General features: G+C 45.1%; 1 protein-coding gene across 2 annotated transcripts in view; it reads right to left on the bottom strand.

Moving 5' to 3' along the window:
• PROM2 (prominin 2) overlaps positions 1-18,168 on the bottom strand; it is a 56,027-nt gene that overhangs the window by 12,519 nt on the left and 25,340 nt on the right. For both annotated transcript variants that reach the window (XM_072148909.1, XM_072148908.1), the window contains exons 6-15: positions 16,871-16,960; positions 14,287-14,486; positions 13,539-13,613; positions 5,209-5,272; positions 4,970-5,129; positions 4,609-4,761; positions 3,107-3,230; positions 2,919-3,010; positions 2,419-2,500; positions 1,216-1,362 (exon numbers count right to left, since the gene is read on the bottom strand). In XM_072148909.1, coding sequence (XP_072005010.1) covers positions 1,216-1,362; positions 2,419-2,500; positions 2,919-3,010; positions 3,107-3,230; positions 4,609-4,761; positions 4,970-5,129; positions 5,209-5,272; positions 13,539-13,613; positions 14,287-14,486; positions 16,871-16,960 — 1,187 coding nt within the window. The remainder of the gene's footprint in view (positions 1-1,215; positions 1,363-2,418; positions 2,501-2,918; positions 3,011-3,106; positions 3,231-4,608; positions 4,762-4,969; positions 5,130-5,208; positions 5,273-13,538; positions 13,614-14,286; positions 14,487-16,870; positions 16,961-18,168) is intronic.

Raw genomic sequence — 18,168 nt, 5'->3', positions numbered from 1 at the left:
TCGGGTTCTCGTTTGGCCAACCCCCCCGATTTCCGTCGCGTGCATGCCAGCGCTGATGCGCCAAAATCCGATTGCGTGCGCCAAAATTCTGGGGCAATTCAGGGAAAATCGGCGCAAGTCGGAAATATTCGGGTAACACGTCGAGAAAACGCGAATCGGGCCCTTAGTAAATGACCCCCAATGTTTTCCTTATCCCATGCTGGAAAACATATTTGCATATTTCCCAGAATCTCCTAGTGGAGCATCAATGGCTGTAAGTCTCCACTTGCCTGTAAGACTTAATTGGCACAGTCTCCATATTGAGAGTTCTTACTTCCAGACCATTATATGTCAGCCTTGGAAAAACCCCTTTAAAGAAGTTGTCTAGGATGTTTGTCTACGATTGTAATCCCTGCAAGCCCATTGCTGTGCTCTTAAGACTCTACGTTGACCTGATGAATAATACAGCTGTCATTTGGAGCTGATGGGAGGGCAGTGTAGAGAGCAGAAAGTTCTTAAGGATTATTATTCATTTGTAGACCACCATTAATTCCATGGGGCTGTACAATCAGTAAGGAGATCACATACACTACATGAAGACAAAAACATATGTAGAAAAGTACAAATACAAGACTACAGTGACCAGGAGACAAGCGGAAGGAGGAACCTGCCTGTGAGGGCTCACAATCTATATGGGAGGGCAGATGGTGACATGAGGTGATGGAGCAGAGCAGTGCAGTTATTGTGTATTGTAGGAGATCCTAAAGAGGTGGGTTTTCAGGTTATGTTTGAAGATTTGGAAAGTGGGGGACACAGACCGACACATTTTGGTAGAGAGTTCCAGAGTATGGGGAGATGCACGGGAGAAGTCCTGGAGACAGTTATGAGAAGAACGGATGGTAATAGAGAGAAGCTGAAGGTCCCGTGAGGAACAGAGATTACGTGTAGGATGGTATTGGCTGATGAGGTCAGAGATATATGGAGGGGGCAGGGGGTGGAAGTCATGGTTAGTATTTTGTATTGAGAGTAGAGGCAGAGAAGAAACGAGGAGACAGATGGATTAGCCTGATAGTTAAGGATGGATTCGAGGATGAAAAACACCCCCCTAAGTAGCACTTAAAGAGTTGCAGCTATGGATTAAAAGTGATTTTTTCCATAACTAACCACATACACAAAATTGTGATAAAACAGTTAAATCTGCTGATAGTCTCCTTTTATGATCCCAGCAATCCATACCTGTGACAAGGTGCCATTCAAAGGCACTCTGTCCAATCCACTGTTGTTATAGTCTTGGAGAACCATCACTGCAATTTTGGAGACCATGTCGAGTCCAGACACGCTTACATTGAAGTTGCCAATCTGCTTTTTCAGCTGTTCTGAGTACTGGGAGAAGTTTGTAGAAAAGTATTAAGAAACCAGTTTTATTACAACACAAAGTTACAGTAAAATGAGATCCCATGTTCCTTCACCCCATACACAATACTGGAAGCTCAGGATGATTCATCTATTGAAGTTTGTTGTAATGTCTCAGCCCTTAATACAATGCTAGCCTAAAGCTGAAACCAAAATAACTCAAATTATAGTATCAAACAGCGCTGTGTTATTATGCATTTGTATGCTATATAAGACAAGCGCCACAGGCCAGAGTATCTCTGTATTTAGGGTAAACATAATAAATTAACATTGTCATAAATAACCAACATAATAGCATCATAAATTACACAATGACATCTCTAGTGTAGAAGGTCTATGTGGGTGACTAAGGCTCCAGTATCTGTATTTCCCTCCAATACCAAACACAGCATCAATGCAAGAGGTAGACAATGATGTCCTGGTTACTTCTCACTCAAGGGTCCACCACTAGAGAGCAGACCCGATGGTCGTGTTCGGCCGCCTGACCCAGACATATTTTTGGATAGGCTGCCAAACAGCCAGTCCCCTAGCAACAAGACATAACTATGATTTGCCAGGTGGTGTTCCCCTTGGCAATCATTGCTAGGGGTGTCAAATTGCCAGTTTGGCTCTTCACCCACCAATCCGGCAATTAGTCAGGACCATTGGATCCACTCATCTCTATTCCCCACTAGTCCAACTATATCTCCAACAATTACCAAATCAGCTGACCCCCACCTCATCTATCAAATATAATTGACCCTTCAAAAGCCTAGCTCCATGGCTGGCGGGCAGATGTTGCTTCAACTTGGATTAACGAAATGATGAGATCAGACCACATTTTTGAAAGTATCCAGACCAAGGATCCAGCCTCTTCTCATCTATGTGACCCAAATGAACCCTTTCTTACTCTTTTTTAAAGTTTTATAGCAACAGGCATGCACCATGTCTGAAACTGATGTCCTTGCCTAAAGGCTTTTTCTGCTTGTAATATTATTGAATTTGTAGAGCAAACACAAATGAAACACATGGATAATGGTTTCTTACCTTGGAAATGTTGAAAGCAGTATCTAAGTTAACAGGATTAAATTCAAGAACATTCCATATAGGAGCACCACGCTTACACTGTCTGTAAGGGATGAACACAACCCAAGATATAGTAACTACATTATTTGTACGTACCCTAAAAAATCACTTCTTTTATAATAGACCAACCCTGTGTTGGATCACAACCATTTATTAAAAAAAAAACTGTATCTATGTTTGTCTATTGCTTTTGTAAAAATTTTACTTTTCCTATAGTATTTTTGCTAGTTAGTCATTGCTCTGGAGGACTGATTAACTGCAATACTCAATTTATCCAATGGGAGTGCTGTGGGAGTTGTGCATTAGTACTGAGCCCCTGTTATACAACAGATTACACTAAATTTTTGGTTCCCACTAAGCTTCACAGCTATGAGCTCTGACTTTTTCCAACAAAAAGTTGTAATAAAGTTTGACAACCCAGATGAAGAATCATTAGGGAAAGAATAATGCCTGATAATCACCTGTACATATCACTGAAGTTGGAATTTTCTCTGAGCCCAAGTTGTCGTTTCAAGTTCATGTTCTGAGGTAGATTATTTGGGTCATCCAAAAACTGTAAAATTATTAAACAAGGGTCATAACTTATATAATATGCTCACTTTTAAAATAGGATTATAGGACTATATAGGACTACTTTCTGTTTACTCACCCTATAAATATCCCCGTTGCCCCAGTGGTTGCACACAAGAGTCTGAACGTTTCCTCCAATCAGGAAGGTGATGAACACAAAGAGTATGATCAACCAAGAAAATAGGAGGGAAATGTATACCTCACTGTAACAAAAATATGTTCATAAGATTTTCGACAATATAAATATATAGGAACAAACTGAAACATACTATTACCCACCTAATGACATATGCCTATCTCCAATACCCCTTATGATACAGAGATGTCTATGTGCAGCTACAAAGTCCTAAAAATAAAACAAAAAAGGCTAAAAACACTAACCTCTGCACCTCTTCAACTTGATCCTGGCACTGTCTGTCACTAGTCTTCAAAATGTCAAGATGTCCAGTTGCTAATTATCCATGCCCACGCTCCTCCCTCTCCCATGCAGGGAGCATGGGAGAACAAGGTGATGTCACGCCTCTCGCATGACGTCACGCCTCTTGCAAGACATCACCTCCCTCTCCTTAGGATAAAGAGGTACGGGGGAGTGGATAATTAGCAACCCGGAGCGCTGGACATCTTATCCCCAAACTCCGGGCTGCTAATTATAGGCTTCTTTTCTAGGTGATCCCGGAGTGTCAAGACTAATGACAGACAGCCTTTTTTTGTTTTAATTTCCTTTAACCCCTTACTTTACAATTCTACTCAGTTTTATAGCTGTTTTAGCTCCTATCACTCAGTGATGGTCAGTGTAAGATTCCAGAGTTTCTGTAAGCAGAAACTTTATGATCCCTCTGTGTTATGAGATGCTGTGTACTGACAATGTGCTTAGATATCAGGGTTTATCTACACTTTTATTTAGCTTCTGAACCTTCTACTAGTATCTGACACATAGAAAAAGAGAGATTAGACAGATCAGAGATGAGATCCATGAGATGGACATAACACACAATGACACTCTCAGCTCTGCTAACTCACATATAACACACACAGTCAACTCTGGTATATGCCCCCCTCACGGATACAGACCTTATCTGTCTATAGCTTGTAGAGTAGGTCTCTGCATACTGCTGCTTGCTGGCAGGAAGTGCATGTGTCTGAGCTAATCTTGTAATGTAGGGAGGAGGGGCAGGAGACAGAGAGCACTGCAGTGTGCAGACAAGAGATGCTTTTCATGAGAACAACACGACCGTCGTGAGAAGATTTAAGGTTGGAACCCGGGGCAACCAAAGTGTAAACAGTAGGACTAACATTTTGGAATTATATCTTTGAAATGCTGTAGTTTTGTTAATAACAGTGAATTAGAGAATTTGTTATTTTGTTATTATTAGTATATTTAATAATCTTGTCTTCATGGAATACCCCTTTAAGATCATTGCAAGATCATTAAGAGTTCTTTGCTCTGCATGTCCAGCTCAAACTGCTAATGAAAGCCAGGAGAAGATTTCTTGGTGGTTCAACTGCCTCCTGGGACACTTTCTTTGCCTTTTTGACAAAATATGAGGCAAAATTTTGAGAAGACCTCCCTGAATGACTTACATTAAGAGGAATCCAGAACCGTCCCTTCTCCTCCGTCTGCTGGTCACTGGATCTCGTAATAGGTAAAGGCCCCAAACTCCTAAAAGTAGCCCCAGCACAGTGGAGACAGCTATCAGGAGAAGGACACAGCACAGAACAATTCCAACTACCCATCTGTGGATTCATAAATGGTGAGAAAATTTAATAACATGATGGAGAACTGCATGCAGTGAAGAACGGGAAGCTAGGTCAACACCAGAAGATTTTGTCATGTTAGTACATTGTCCTTACTTTAATATCAATTAAGGAAGAGGGTGGTATATTTTGAGAAGACCTAAGAGAACTTCCTTGGGTCCTGAAGAAAGTGGAGTATAATTTTTACCTGTAATATTCATAGCGCTCAACCTCGTGACCATACACTTTGGTCTTCAGTTCAAAGTTAAGTATGGCTTCCTCTATAGGGCCAATGTATTGTAGAATAGGGATTTTGCCTGCATAGGATCTAATTTCTTGTTCTGTATTATTCAAGGCAAATGTAATATCTGGAACACAGCACAAAAAAATTTTTTTATTACATTTTAAACATGAGACCCCTTTAGGACTTTCGTTTATATAACTCACCGCTAATACTTTGGGTAGTTTTTACGCTCACCATTTTCGGCAGATCACTGAGGGTTTGAAGTGCCTGGGAGGAGAAGAGAATAGAAACTAATGAGAAGTCAGTGAGGGGGATGGGGAGGAAGGCAGTCAGGGCCTGCGAGGAAGATGAAAAAACAGGACTGACACAATGACACAAGCAACTAACGCAGTAAACTTCTAAGACGGCACTCAGTAGAGCAATGTCATGAGAAAACACCACAGGGGGAAAATAAAAAGCTAGAAAATAATTGAATAGAAAACTTTTCATGACATTTTCGTCTGTACTTGTCAAATAAGTCATTAAGTGACCCATGGGCCCTCTATGCTGTTTACACTGAAAGGGCCCTCCCAGCATCCAAACCAACCTCATGCCCTGAGGCCTAATCTTCTCCACCCGATGACACCACCACAGTTTGTACTGGCCCCCATTTAAAGAAATGTCCACTGCAGAGCCCCCCTTTAATGAGATGTCCACAGCAGAGCTCCCTTAAAAGAAATGTCCACTGCAGAGCCCCCATTTAATGAAATGTCCACTTAGAGTCCCCTTTAATGAGCTGTCCACAGCAGTGGACACAGTGACCCCACCGTGTCATAATGTATGCATGCGAGCCGGAAAACTAGAAGATGGAGTCATGGGGAGAAGAAGCCAGAGATGAGTATAGCATTTTTTTTTAACCTGGCAGTCTTCATATATGGCTTGGGTATGGGTGGGCATGGCCCCCTGGGCAGCCAAAGGTCCCGGGTGCCCCCACATACTGCCTACATGATGATCCGCCATCCCTACTCGTGATATGCTGGTGTTTAGCAATACACGAGTGTTATGGAAGGATATTGATTTAGAATTTGGAAAAACATTTGTAGACAAAAGGTCCTGGGTGCCTGCACATACTGCCTACATGATGATCCGCCATCCCTACTTGTGATATCCTGGTGTTTAACAATACACGAGTGCTATGGAAGGACATTGATTTAGAATTTGGAAAAACATTTGTAGACATTGGATCTTTAGCCAAAAACTTTAGCCTTGTTCATTCCATTCTCATGTGAAAATGTTGTGGCGCATCCAGTGAAATGCGTGGGACTCTCATTAGTTAGGCGTTCTTCCTTCTATTACTTGACTCAGTATTGTTGCATTTGACGTGCATTGTTTTTCCTTAATAATTTGGTGGATTTTGGTGTTTTAGTTAGTAGGGGAATGATTACCACTTTATATTTGTTTTAATGACATTGTTTTATTATTACAGGCGGTCCCCTACTTAAGGACACCTGACTTACAGACAAGCCATAGTTACAGACAGACCCCTCTGACCTCTGGTGAAGCTCTCTGGATGTTACTATAGTCCCAGGCTGCAATGATCAGCTGTAAGGTGTCTGTAATGAATAGAGATGAGCGAGCACTAAAATGCTCGGGTACTCGTTATTCGAGACGAACTTTTCCCGACGCTCGAGTGCTCGTCTCGAATAACGAGCCCCATTGAAGTCAATGGGAGACTCAAGCATTTTTCAAGGGGACCAAGGCTCTGCACAGGGAAGCTTGGCCAAACACCTGGGAACCTCAGAAAAGGATGGAAACACCACGGAAATGGACAGGAAACAGCAGGGGCAGCATGCATGGATGCCTCTGAGGCTGCTTAATCGCACCATTATGCCAAAATTATGGGCAACAGCATGGCCATGACAGAGTGACAGAATGAAGCTAGATAGCATCTAAAACATCCAATAATTGACCCTGACACTATAGGGGACGGCATGCAGAGGCAGTGGCAGCAGGCTAGAGAGTGTCATGGCGACATACCCTAAATGGACTCAGGCTTCAAACCAATGGGTGGCAGAGAGGAACCAAAGGAGGTGAGCAAGAAGCGCTCAAATAATATCGGTACATGATAAAAGTTTGCCAGTATATTTTGTGGATTACACAGCAGGGTGGCGACAAAGTTAACATGGAAGCCATGAAAACAACCCAAAATTCTGCCTGACACAGCTCGTTTGATAAGGGGACCATGTATGGAGGCAGTGAACTAGTAGTAGATTAAAGGTGCTGCAGTTAAAACTATGTTAGTTGGATCTTGGCATGGAGCTGGCGCTCCGCTGCCAGGCGAGCTTTCGCCAATCCAAGCCCCTGTCTCTAGGCTACTCCCCAAACAGCACTTCTAAGAACCTTTTGTATAAGATCAAGTGTAGTAGCGTTCTTATAAGTTTGGGATATGGCGGGTGAGGGGAATGTAAACAGATGCGCAAGAAGCGCTGAAATAATATCGGTAAATGATAAAAGTTTGCCAGTATATTTTGGGGATTACACAGCAGGGTGGCGACAAAGTTAACAAGTTTGATGTGGAATGCCCTGTAATAGCTCTTGGGCGGTGTGCCTTTTATCGCCTAGGCTCAGCAGTTTGAGCACCGCCTGCTGTCGCTTAGCGACGGCACTGCTGCTGTGCCTAGAGCTACCGACTGATGGCGCCATGGCCACGGATGGTAATTCGGAGGAGGAGGAGGTGGAGGAGGGGTGGGAGGAGAAGGAGGTATAGTAGGCCTTTGAGACCTGGACCGAGGTAGGCCCCGCAATCCTCGGCGTCGGCAGTATATGACCAGCCCCAGGGTCAGACTCGGTCCCAGCCTGCACCAAGTTAAGTGTAGTAGCTGAAATAATATCCCTAAATGGTAAAAGTTTGCCAGTATATTTTGTGGATAACACAGCAGGGTGGCGACAAAGTTAACAACTTTGATGTGGAATCCATGAAAACAACCCAAATTTGTGCCTGACACACCTCGTTTGATAAGGGGACGATGTATGGAGGCAGCTATATGGACGACTTTTGGAGGTAGCAATGGAGACAACGTGTGGAGGCTGCTATGGAGACAATTTAATTTGGATAGTGCCTGTATGTGGCAGTCCAAAAAAGTTTTCAAACCAGAGGAGCAGGTAGGTGGCCCTCCAGAAAAATGGAATAGATTGAGTGCCTGTATGTGGCAGTCCAAAAAAGTTTTCAAACCAGAGGAGCAGGTAGGTGGCCCTGCAGAAAAATGAAATAGATTGAGTGCCTGTATGTGGCAGTCCAAAAAAGTTTTCAAACCAGAGGAGCAGGTAGGTGGCCCTCCAGAAAAATGAAATAGATTGAGTGCCTGTATGTGGCAGTCCAAAAAAGTTTTCAAACCAGAGGAGCAGGTAGGTGGCCCTCCAGAAAAATTGAATAGATTGAGTGCCTGTATGTGGCACTCCCAAAAATTGTTTAAAACAGAGGACCGGGTAGGTGGCCCTCCAGAAAAATTAAATGCATAAAGTACTATAGCTAGAGCCAGTGGGCCCTGTCTAAAAATAGCCAGTTTCCTCTGCTTTAGTGTACAAAGAGGAGGAGAAGGAGGAAAATGAGGAGGAGGAGGAGTGCATAAATTATTCAGGTTGAGCTTCCTTCACCTGGTGGAGATTGGAAATTATGAGAAATCCAGGCTTTATTCATCTTAATAAGCGTCAGCCTGTCAGCGCTGTCAGTCGACAGGCGTGTACGCTTATCGGTGATGATGCCACCAGCTGCACTGAAAACCCGCTCGGACAAGACGCTAGCGGCAGGGCAGGCAAGAACCTCCAAGGCGTACAGCGCCAGTTCGTGCCACATGTCCAGCTTTGAAACCCAGTAGTTGTAGGGAGCTGTGTGATCATTTAGGACGATGGTATGGTCAGCTACGTACTCCCTCACCATCTTTCTGTAAAGATCAGCCCTACTCTGCCGAGACTGGGGACAGGTGACAGTGTCTTGCTGGGGTGACATAAAGCTGGCAAAAGCCTTGTAAAGCGTACCCTTGCCAGTGCTGGACAAGCTGCCTGCTCGCCTACTCTCCCTCGCTACTTGTCCCGCAGAACTACGCACTCTGCCGCTAGCGCTGTCAGAAGGGAAATACTGTTTCAGCTTGTGCACCAGGGCCTGCTGGTATTCATGCATTCTCACACTCCTTTCCTCTCCAGGGATGAGAGTGGAAAGATTTTGCTTGTACCGTGGGTCCAGGAGAGTGAATACCCAGTAATTGGTGCTGGAATAAATTCTTTGAACGCGAGGGTCACGGGATAGGCAGCCTAGCATGAAATCTGCCATATGCGCCAGAGTCCCAACGCGCAAGAATTCACTCCCCTCACTGGCCTGACTGTCCATTTCCTCCTCCTCCAACTCCTCCAACTCCTCTTCTTCTGCCCATACACGCTGAACAGTGAAGGTCTGAGCAATGCTCCCCTCTTGTGTCTCGCCAACATTCTCCTCCTCTTCCTCCTCATCCTCCTCCACCTCCTCCGATATGCGCTGAGAAACAGACCTGAGGGTGCTTTGGCTATCAACAAGGGAATCTTCTTCCCCCGTCTCTTGTGACGAGCGCAAAGCTTCCGACTTCATGCTGATCAGAGAGTTTTTCAACAGGCCAAGCAGCGGGATGGTGAGGCTGATGATGGCGGCATCGCCACTGACCATCTGTGTTGACTCCTCAAAGTTACTCAGCACCTGACAGATATCAGACATCCACGTCCACTCCTCATTGTAGACTTGAGGAAGCTGACTGACCTGACTACCAGTTCTGGTGGAAGTTGACATCTGGCAGTCTACAATCGCTCGGCGCTGCTGGTAAACTCTGGATAACATGGTCAGTGTTGAATTCCACCTCGTGGGCACGTCGCACAACAGTCGGTGAGCGGGCAGTTGGAGGCGGCGCTGCGCTGCCCTGAGAGTGGCAGCATCTGTGCTGGACTTCCTGAAATGCGCACAGATGCGGCGCACCTTCGTGAGCAAATCTGACAGATTGGGGTATGTCTTGAGGAAACGCTGAACTATCAGATTTAACAAATGGGCCAGGCATGGCACATGTGTCAGTCTGCCGAGTTGCAGAGCCGCCACCAGGTTACGGCCGTTGTCACACACACCCATGCCTGGCTTCAGGTTCTGCGGTGCCAGCCACAGATCAGTCTGCGCCGTGATGCCCTGTAATAGTTCTTGGGCGGTGTGCCTTTTATCGCCTAGGCTCAGCAGTTTGAGCACCGCCTGCTGTCGCTTAGCGACGGCACTGCTGCTGTGCCTAGAGCTAGCGACTGATGGCGCCATGCCCACGGATGGTAGTTCGGAGGAGGAGGTGGAGGAGGGGTGGGAGGAGGAGGAGGCATAGTAGGCCTTTGAGACCTGGACCGAGGTAGGCCCCGCAATCCTCGGCGTCGGCAGTATATGACCAGCCCCAGGGTCAGACTCGGTCCCAGCCTCCACCAAGTTAACCCAATGTGCCGTCAGCGATATATAGTGGCCCTGCCCGGCAGCACTCGTCCACGTGTCCGTGGTCAGGTGGACCTTGTCAGAAACGGCGTTGGTCAGGGCACGGGTGATGTTGTCTGACACGTGCTGGTGCAGGGCTGGGACGGCACATCGGGAAAAGTAGTGGCGGCTGGGGACCAAATACCGAGGGGCGGCCGCCGCCATGAGGTTGCGAAAGGCCTCGGTCTCTACTAGCCTATAGGGCAGCATCTCAAGGCTAAGCAATCTGGAGATGTGGACATTAAGGGCTTGGGCGTGCGGGTGGGTTGCACTATATTTTCTTTTCCGCTCCAGCGTCTGGGGTATGGAGAGCTGAACGCTGGTGGATGCTGTGGAGGATCGTGGAGGCGACGATGGGGTTTTTGTGCCAGGGTCCTGGGCAGGGGGCTGACTATCAGCTGACACAGGGGAAGGAGCAGTGGTGTGCACGACCGGAGGTGAACGGGCTTGGTGCCACTGATTCGGGTGTTTAGCATTCATATGCCTGCGCATACTAGTGGTAGTTTAGCTAGTAGTGGTGGAACCCCTGCTGATCCTGGTTTGGCAAAGGTTGCACACCACAGTCCGTCGGTCATCCGGTGTTTCCTTAAAGAACCTCCAGACTTCTGAAAATCTAGCCCTCGCCGCGGAAGCCCTCGCCACGGGAGCTTCACTACGTGACACATTTGGCGCTGATGCACCTGCTCTGGCCCTGCCTCTCCGTCTGGCCCCACCACTGCCTCTTCCAACCTGTTCTGCTATAGGACTCTCCTCCGTCTCAGAAGCACTGTGTTCACCCGGCCTCTCAACCCAGCTTGGGTCTGTCACCTCATCATCCTCCGATCCCTCAGTCTGCTCCCCCCTCGGACTTCCTGCCCTGACAACAACTTCACCACTGTCTGACAACCGTGTCTCCTCATCGTCGGACACCTCTTTACACACTTCTTCCACTACGTCGAGAAGGTCATCATCACCCACAGACTGCGACTGGTGGAAAACCTGGGCATCGGAAAATTGCTCAGCAGCAACCGGACAAGTGGTTTGTGACTGTGGGAAGGGTCCAGAAAACAGTTCCTCAGAGTATGCCGGTTCAAATGCCAAATTTTCCTGGGAGGGGGCAGACTGGGGGGGAGGAGGCTGAGGTGCAGGAGCTGGAGGAGTGCCGATTTCGGTGACATGGGTGGACTGCGTGGAAGACTGACTGGTGGACAAATTGCTCGAAGCATTGTCGGCAATCCACGACATCACCTGTTCGCACTGTTCTGGCCTCAACAGTGCTCTACCACGAGTCCCAGTAACTTGAGACATGATGAACCTAGGGAGTGAAGCTCTGCGGCGTTCCCCTGCTCCCTCATCAGCAGGTGGTGTCTCACCCCACCCAGGACCACGGCCTCTGACCCCTGCAATAGATGGACGCCCACGTCCCCGCCCTCGTCCTCTACCCCTAGCCCTCGGGTTAAACATTTTGAAAATGAAAGTTATATAACTTTAATTTTTTTTTTAACTTTTTTTTGTGTTTTTTTGTGTTTTTTAGTTTTTTTTTTGTGTTTTTTAGTTTTTAAAACCAAACAATGCTATCCTATTGCTATGGCTATTTTCTAGCCAAGTATGAAAGCACACTGCTATGCCAGATGAGATGACGCTGAGTTATGAAAAAATAAACGTAAAATAAAAAGGAAATGGCAGACTGTGCCTAATTGAAATCCAACCCGTAATAAATTATCCCACTTCGGTCTTTGCGATGGATATGTGCGTCACTAAGCGCTAAACACAGCGGTCGCAAGTCTCACTCCAAATTCCTCACAATTGGCTAGTATATGCACTGCAGCAAGGACAGCCACCAGCAGATCAACCAGAAATAAAATATATATAACGCTATTGTAGGCGTAAGTAAGCCGTTTGGATTCTCCTTTGGCTATTTTCTAACCAAGTATGAAAGCACACTGATGAGATGACGCTGAGTTATGAAAAAATAAACGTAAAATAAAAAGAAACTGCCAGACTGTGCCTAATTGAAATCAAACCCCTAATAAATTGTCCCACTTTGGTGTTTGAGGTGGATATGTGTGTCACTAAGAGCTAAACACAACGGTAGCAAGTCCCCCTGCAAATTCCTCACAATATGGTACTAGCTGCACTACTAGTGCCAGCAAGCCCAGCCACAAGCCAACCAAAAAAAAAAAAGTATAACGTTATTGTAGCCCTAAGAAGGGCTGTTGGGTTCTTGTTGAATCACTCCTGCCTAACACTATTCTAATAGAACACCCTAACGCTTTCCCTGGCCAGCAGCAGCTCTCTCCCTAGCGGCATCCAGACACAGAATGATCCGAGCAGCGCGGGCAGCGGCTAGTCTATCCCAGGGTCACCTGATCTGGCCAGCCAATCACTGCTATCGACGTGTAAGGGTACCACGTCATGCTGGGTGGAGTGCAGAGTCTCCTGGCTTGTGATTGGCTCTGTTTCTGGCCGCCAAAAAGCAAAACGGCGGGAGCTGCCATTTTCTCGAGCGGGCAAAGTATTCGTCCGAGCAACGAGCAGTTTCGAGTACGCTAATGCTCGAACGAGCATCAAGCTCGGACGAGTATGTTCGCTCATCTCTAGTAATGAAGCTTTATTGATAATCCTTTGTCCCGTTACAGCAAAACATGTTTAAACTCCAATTGCCAAAAAATTTTTTGTCTGGATTTACAATTATAAAATATACAGTTTCGACTTACATACAAATTCAACTTAACAACAAACCTCCGGACCCTATCTTGTACGTAACCCGGGGACTGCCTGTATATGGATTCAGCACAGTAACCAAATATAGAGGGGATCTCATTTTGGTTATAAAGCTTATATAAATGAACCATTGTGTGTTCTGGACCTTTGATATATTTTGTATATTTTCATGTAATAATCCCCTTTTGACACATCTTTTTTGTGATTTTATGTTTTTGATGTGTGGCAATAGGGACTTAAGTGGTGCCTGACGCTGACAGATATTTTTGAATCATGATTTTAATATTTTAATATCACTGATACTATCGGAAAATGTCTGTTTACAAATATTACCTTCTCGAACATCCCAATTAGGTTAATTTTTCTCACATTGGTTAATTTATCCACGTACTCACCAATAGAAGGGACCTAAAATATTAAACACATATAAGTTGAAAGTAAGGAAGTATCTATCTATCTATCTATCTATCTATCTATCTATCTAATTCCAAAAAAGGCAGCATTCCAGCGTTGGTGAAAATGGGGTGAATCTTTATTCCATAGCGAGGTTTTGGTGAAATAACACACCATTCTAAAGCATATTTATCTCTCTATCTCCTGTATCTCCTGCATTACATGTATGCAGCAACGTTTGAGAATGGCTTACTACTTTTTTCAGCTGATCTTTTAGAGTGCTGCTTTTGTGGATGTTATTTGTGGAGGACCTGATGCTTGGTCCCCGATGACGTGCACCTATTACTCTTCATGGTTGTGCTGCTTGAATTTTCTGTTTCTATCTATTTATCCATCTATACAAAAAATGTGACCACTCCCTTTCAGTTGGGTAAAGTCGCACTGCCAGAACGTCGCTAGTTTTTTACCTGAATGGGAGTGCTGACATTTTTTTGTATATCGTCTTGGGACTCTTAGTCATCATCATTTTTTCATATGAGTTTTGCTGCTGCACCTTTTTGCCTTACATAAATGTCTGCCTATACCTATACATCTCCCATCTATCTATATGTCCATATATATATATCTATGCATATTTTTCATTCTGCTATTTCCCATTTGTCAGACAGAAGCAACAAAATGTTCACACCTGGCTCTGGTTCTGGTCCAGTTGCAAACCTTGTACAATTTTGGCAGCATCTCCACATTTTTCGCAGTTTGGGTCAGATAACAGTCTTTGTAGAGTCCCTCTGTGACTAATGAGTGTAGCCATGAGTTCCTTCTCCTTCCTCTGCAGGTCCATCAGAGTCCCGTTGATGGTGATAACTATCGCAGCGGCCATTTCCAGATCTTAGTCAGAGACAAGGGAAGAAGAACTTTACATCTGACACATTTTTTTTCTTGAAGTCAATTTTTAGCAGGAGAACCCTTAGGAAACATTGGGGCACATTTACTTACCCGTCCGAAGGAGTTCCTGAAATCCAGAGTGTCCCGAATGCACTCTGGCGCGATTCACTAAGATCGTGTGCCCAATTTCCTGCATGTGTCTCTTCCCCGCTCAGGTCCACTGGAGTTCACCATCTTCTTCCCGGTGCATGTAAGTGCATTGGTTGCGACACAATTTGAATATTAAATCCCGCGCTCTGTCCGAATCAGTCGGTTCGCCCGGCGGCCCGCCCCCCGATTTCTGTTGCATGAAAGCCGGCGCAGCCGCGAAACAATCCCCTGCTAAATACCTGTCACAGCGGCGCAAATTCTGAAAATTTCTAAAATACGACGAAAGTGGGATCCGCGGGACCCTTAGTAAATAAGCCCCATTGTATGGTGTGGATCATACAGCCAGTGCACCATGTTGCCAGTTACCAGGGAAAATTTGCCGTTCCTTGCATTGGTCAGATGGCACTTTGCCAGTGAGGTCATGCACTTATTTACTTTTAAGTGATTGAAAAACTATATTTTTCAATAACTTTGATCCTTGATATAGTATGGACGACACCCAACCATAATGACGAGGGACTAAAACGGCCCCAATGCTTGGAGAAATTGGTTAAGAAGATTTTCAGCAAAAGTTCACAGTCCTGTAAAGCCTCTTATAATTGTAATCATCTAATAATAAGCCTGGACTATACGTGCTACAGGTTTCTAGGGATACACGGCCTGACAACTACATCTGTCTATATAGGGTTGCCAGGGAACATTTTCATAGACATCATTCTGGTTACTGAGGTCAGAAGTCAAAGGATAAGCAGCTTCATCCCTAATGAAGGAAATAATTTATCTTTATAAAAGACAATGGGGCAGATTTACTTACCCGGTCCATTCGTGATCCAGCGGCGCGTTCTCTGTGGTGGATTCGGGTCCGGCCGGGATTCATCAAAGCAGTTCCTCCGCCGTCCACCAGGTGGCGCTGCTGCGCTGAAGTCCGCTGGAATGCCTCGAAATACACCGGCCTATCCAGGATGAAGGTGAGTGAAATTTTCGCGACACAATTTTTTTTTTAAATGCGGCGGTTTTTCCGAATACGTCGGGTTTTCGTTCGGCCACGCCCCCCGATGCGCCACAATTCGATCGCGTGCGCCAAAAACCCGGGGCAATTCAGGTACAATCGGCGCAAATCGGAAATATTCGGGTAACGCGTAGAGAAAACGCGAATCAGGCCCTTAGTAAATGACCCCCAATGAATATCACTGACCACAATTTTTAATCCGTTGTATCAAACATGTCATAAATAACATTTTTCTGCTTGCTTTTAATTAAAAAAAATTGAAGTCTTTGGTTGCTGCAGGCTGCCCCAACTAACAAATCTGTCAGAAGAACATTTTGGGGCACATTTACTAAGGGTCAGAATCGTGTTTTTCCGCCGGGTTTTCCAAATTTTACTGTTTTGCGCTGAATTGCCCCGTGTTTTTGGCGCACGCGATCGGATTGTGTCGCATTGGCGCTGGCTTGCATGTGATGAAAAAGGGGGGCGTGGCCGTCGGAAAACCCAATGGATTCGAAAAAATCGTGCTATTCAAAAAAAAAAAGTGTCGCTTGACACACACTTAAATGCACCAGGACTAGGACGGTGAACTCCGGCGGACCTCGGCGCAGCAGCGACACCTGGTGGACATCGGGTGCACGACCTTAGTGAATCGCCGGGAAGACCTGAATCCTTGTCGGAGAACGTGCCGCTGGATCGCGACAGAACCGGGTAAGTAAATGAGCCCCATTGACTCCTGGCTTCTGGTATGTACTAACAATGGCTGCCTTTCGGGATGGGCCCTCTATCATGCAATTAGTGCCCTTCTAACCACTGTGTAGGAAATAATTTGCTGAACATGGAGGTGTGACCGCTTGATGATGAGAATATGGGTTCCCTGAACAAATGGAATATCAGGTGGAGTACAGTGTGTGTCCTTCATTCGCTATGTTTGGGATTGTTGGAGATAAGTACGGCCTCTGACATCTATGGCAGTCCCATAGAGAATAAGTAGAGTGACAGTATGGGTGCTCGACATGTGCTCGAAATGTGGCAGGAGTCCTCAGCAGTCGGATAGCAGATTATGAATTTGTAATTTGGGGCAATCCATTTAAATTCTTGCATATTTTTGTATAAACCCAACCTGGTTCTTTTTACCCATCACGTGTCCCACATACTTCATATGAATTACTAGCCCACCTGTGGATAACACATTATCACCACACATCGCTTGGTGTTCAGTAAAGCAATGGAAGGTACAGGGTGCACTTACTTCTTGCAGTCTGGAGGGCTTCCTCTAGGAGAGGGCGAATCTCGTTGTTCAGTCTGTCGTTCACAGTTTTGTTCACAGCGGGTACGAAGCCTATGGCGACACCACACAGAGAACAGCATATTCACATCTCATATGATGAGTTGGATCGCTGGCTGTGATCCAAGTTATACACGGCTAATTGCTACATCACAGCAAGAGATAAGGGTATCATTTGTAGCGGGTGACCCCATTTATTGGGATAACATAATGGTTCTTTACAAAGCGCAGAGTGATCAGAAGATCACACAATATTGAGCATTTGATATAAGACCTTGTATGAAATGATCGCTAGCAAAAGACAGGATAAGTCGGAGGAAGAGGAATACTTTATTTTAGTAGGAATTAATTGCAGTCTTAAAGGGGTTGTGCTCGTAGCTGATTGGTGGAGAGTTCTAACTGCTGGGACCCCTACTGATTGAGAGAACTGAACCCAAGCTTCTCTGAGAATTGGGAATCCGTTCTCACTAATGGGTGGAATGACAGGATGGGTCATAACTTTTGGACATTCCCTTTCTTTTTATAAAACAAATACACAACTTTTACCCATGTTATAGTTTCATGTATATAAAGGGTTATGTTTGGTGCAGATGTTAGAGACATATCCCAATTCTGGGAACTGAACTTGACCGTTCTCTCCTGATCGGGCAGAATAGCAAAAACACTGGTTGTTTATATCTCCCCAATAGACTTGAATGCACGGTCATCTTGCCATTCTGCCCAACGGTGAGATACAAGTACCAGAGATGGGACCCTCATCTGTCTGTTTTTTATGTGTCCTGTAATAAAGTGGGTGTATTTTTGGTGCAGTATTTGGCAATAAAAAAGTCTGATTTTTTTTAAATTGTATTCTATAGGAAATCAAATAATAGAAAGGGGTAGTGGGGTACATTTACTCATTCTGACATACCAAAAAAGGATTTGCCTATCAATATATGCAGGTTACTGGATGTCATATCTATTTAAAAGACATATGCAGATACATTAAGGCAGATACAACTCCTCCCTAGGCTGGGTATGGAATACATGGGCTCCACCTTGAGGATAACCTACTTTGACACTACAAATGTCCTCAAGTATGATCAAACAGAGTACTTAAAGGGGTATTCCAGGAATCAGCATAATTTATATACAAATGGGTGCTTAAAATATAAGCTAATATGTAATTAGTTGTTATTTAAAATTTTGCTCCCGTTAGCAGAAAATGCTGGTGACATAGACTGTAATGAAGAATTAAAATGCTCCTGGCCCTTTAATCAGTC

Source organism: Engystomops pustulosus, chromosome 4, assembly GCF_040894005.1.
Source record: "Engystomops pustulosus chromosome 4, aEngPut4.maternal, whole genome shotgun sequence".
Lineage (NCBI taxonomy): Eukaryota > Metazoa > Chordata > Amphibia > Anura > Leptodactylidae > Engystomops > Engystomops pustulosus.
This window is presented reverse-complemented; position numbering and strand designations above follow the sequence as displayed.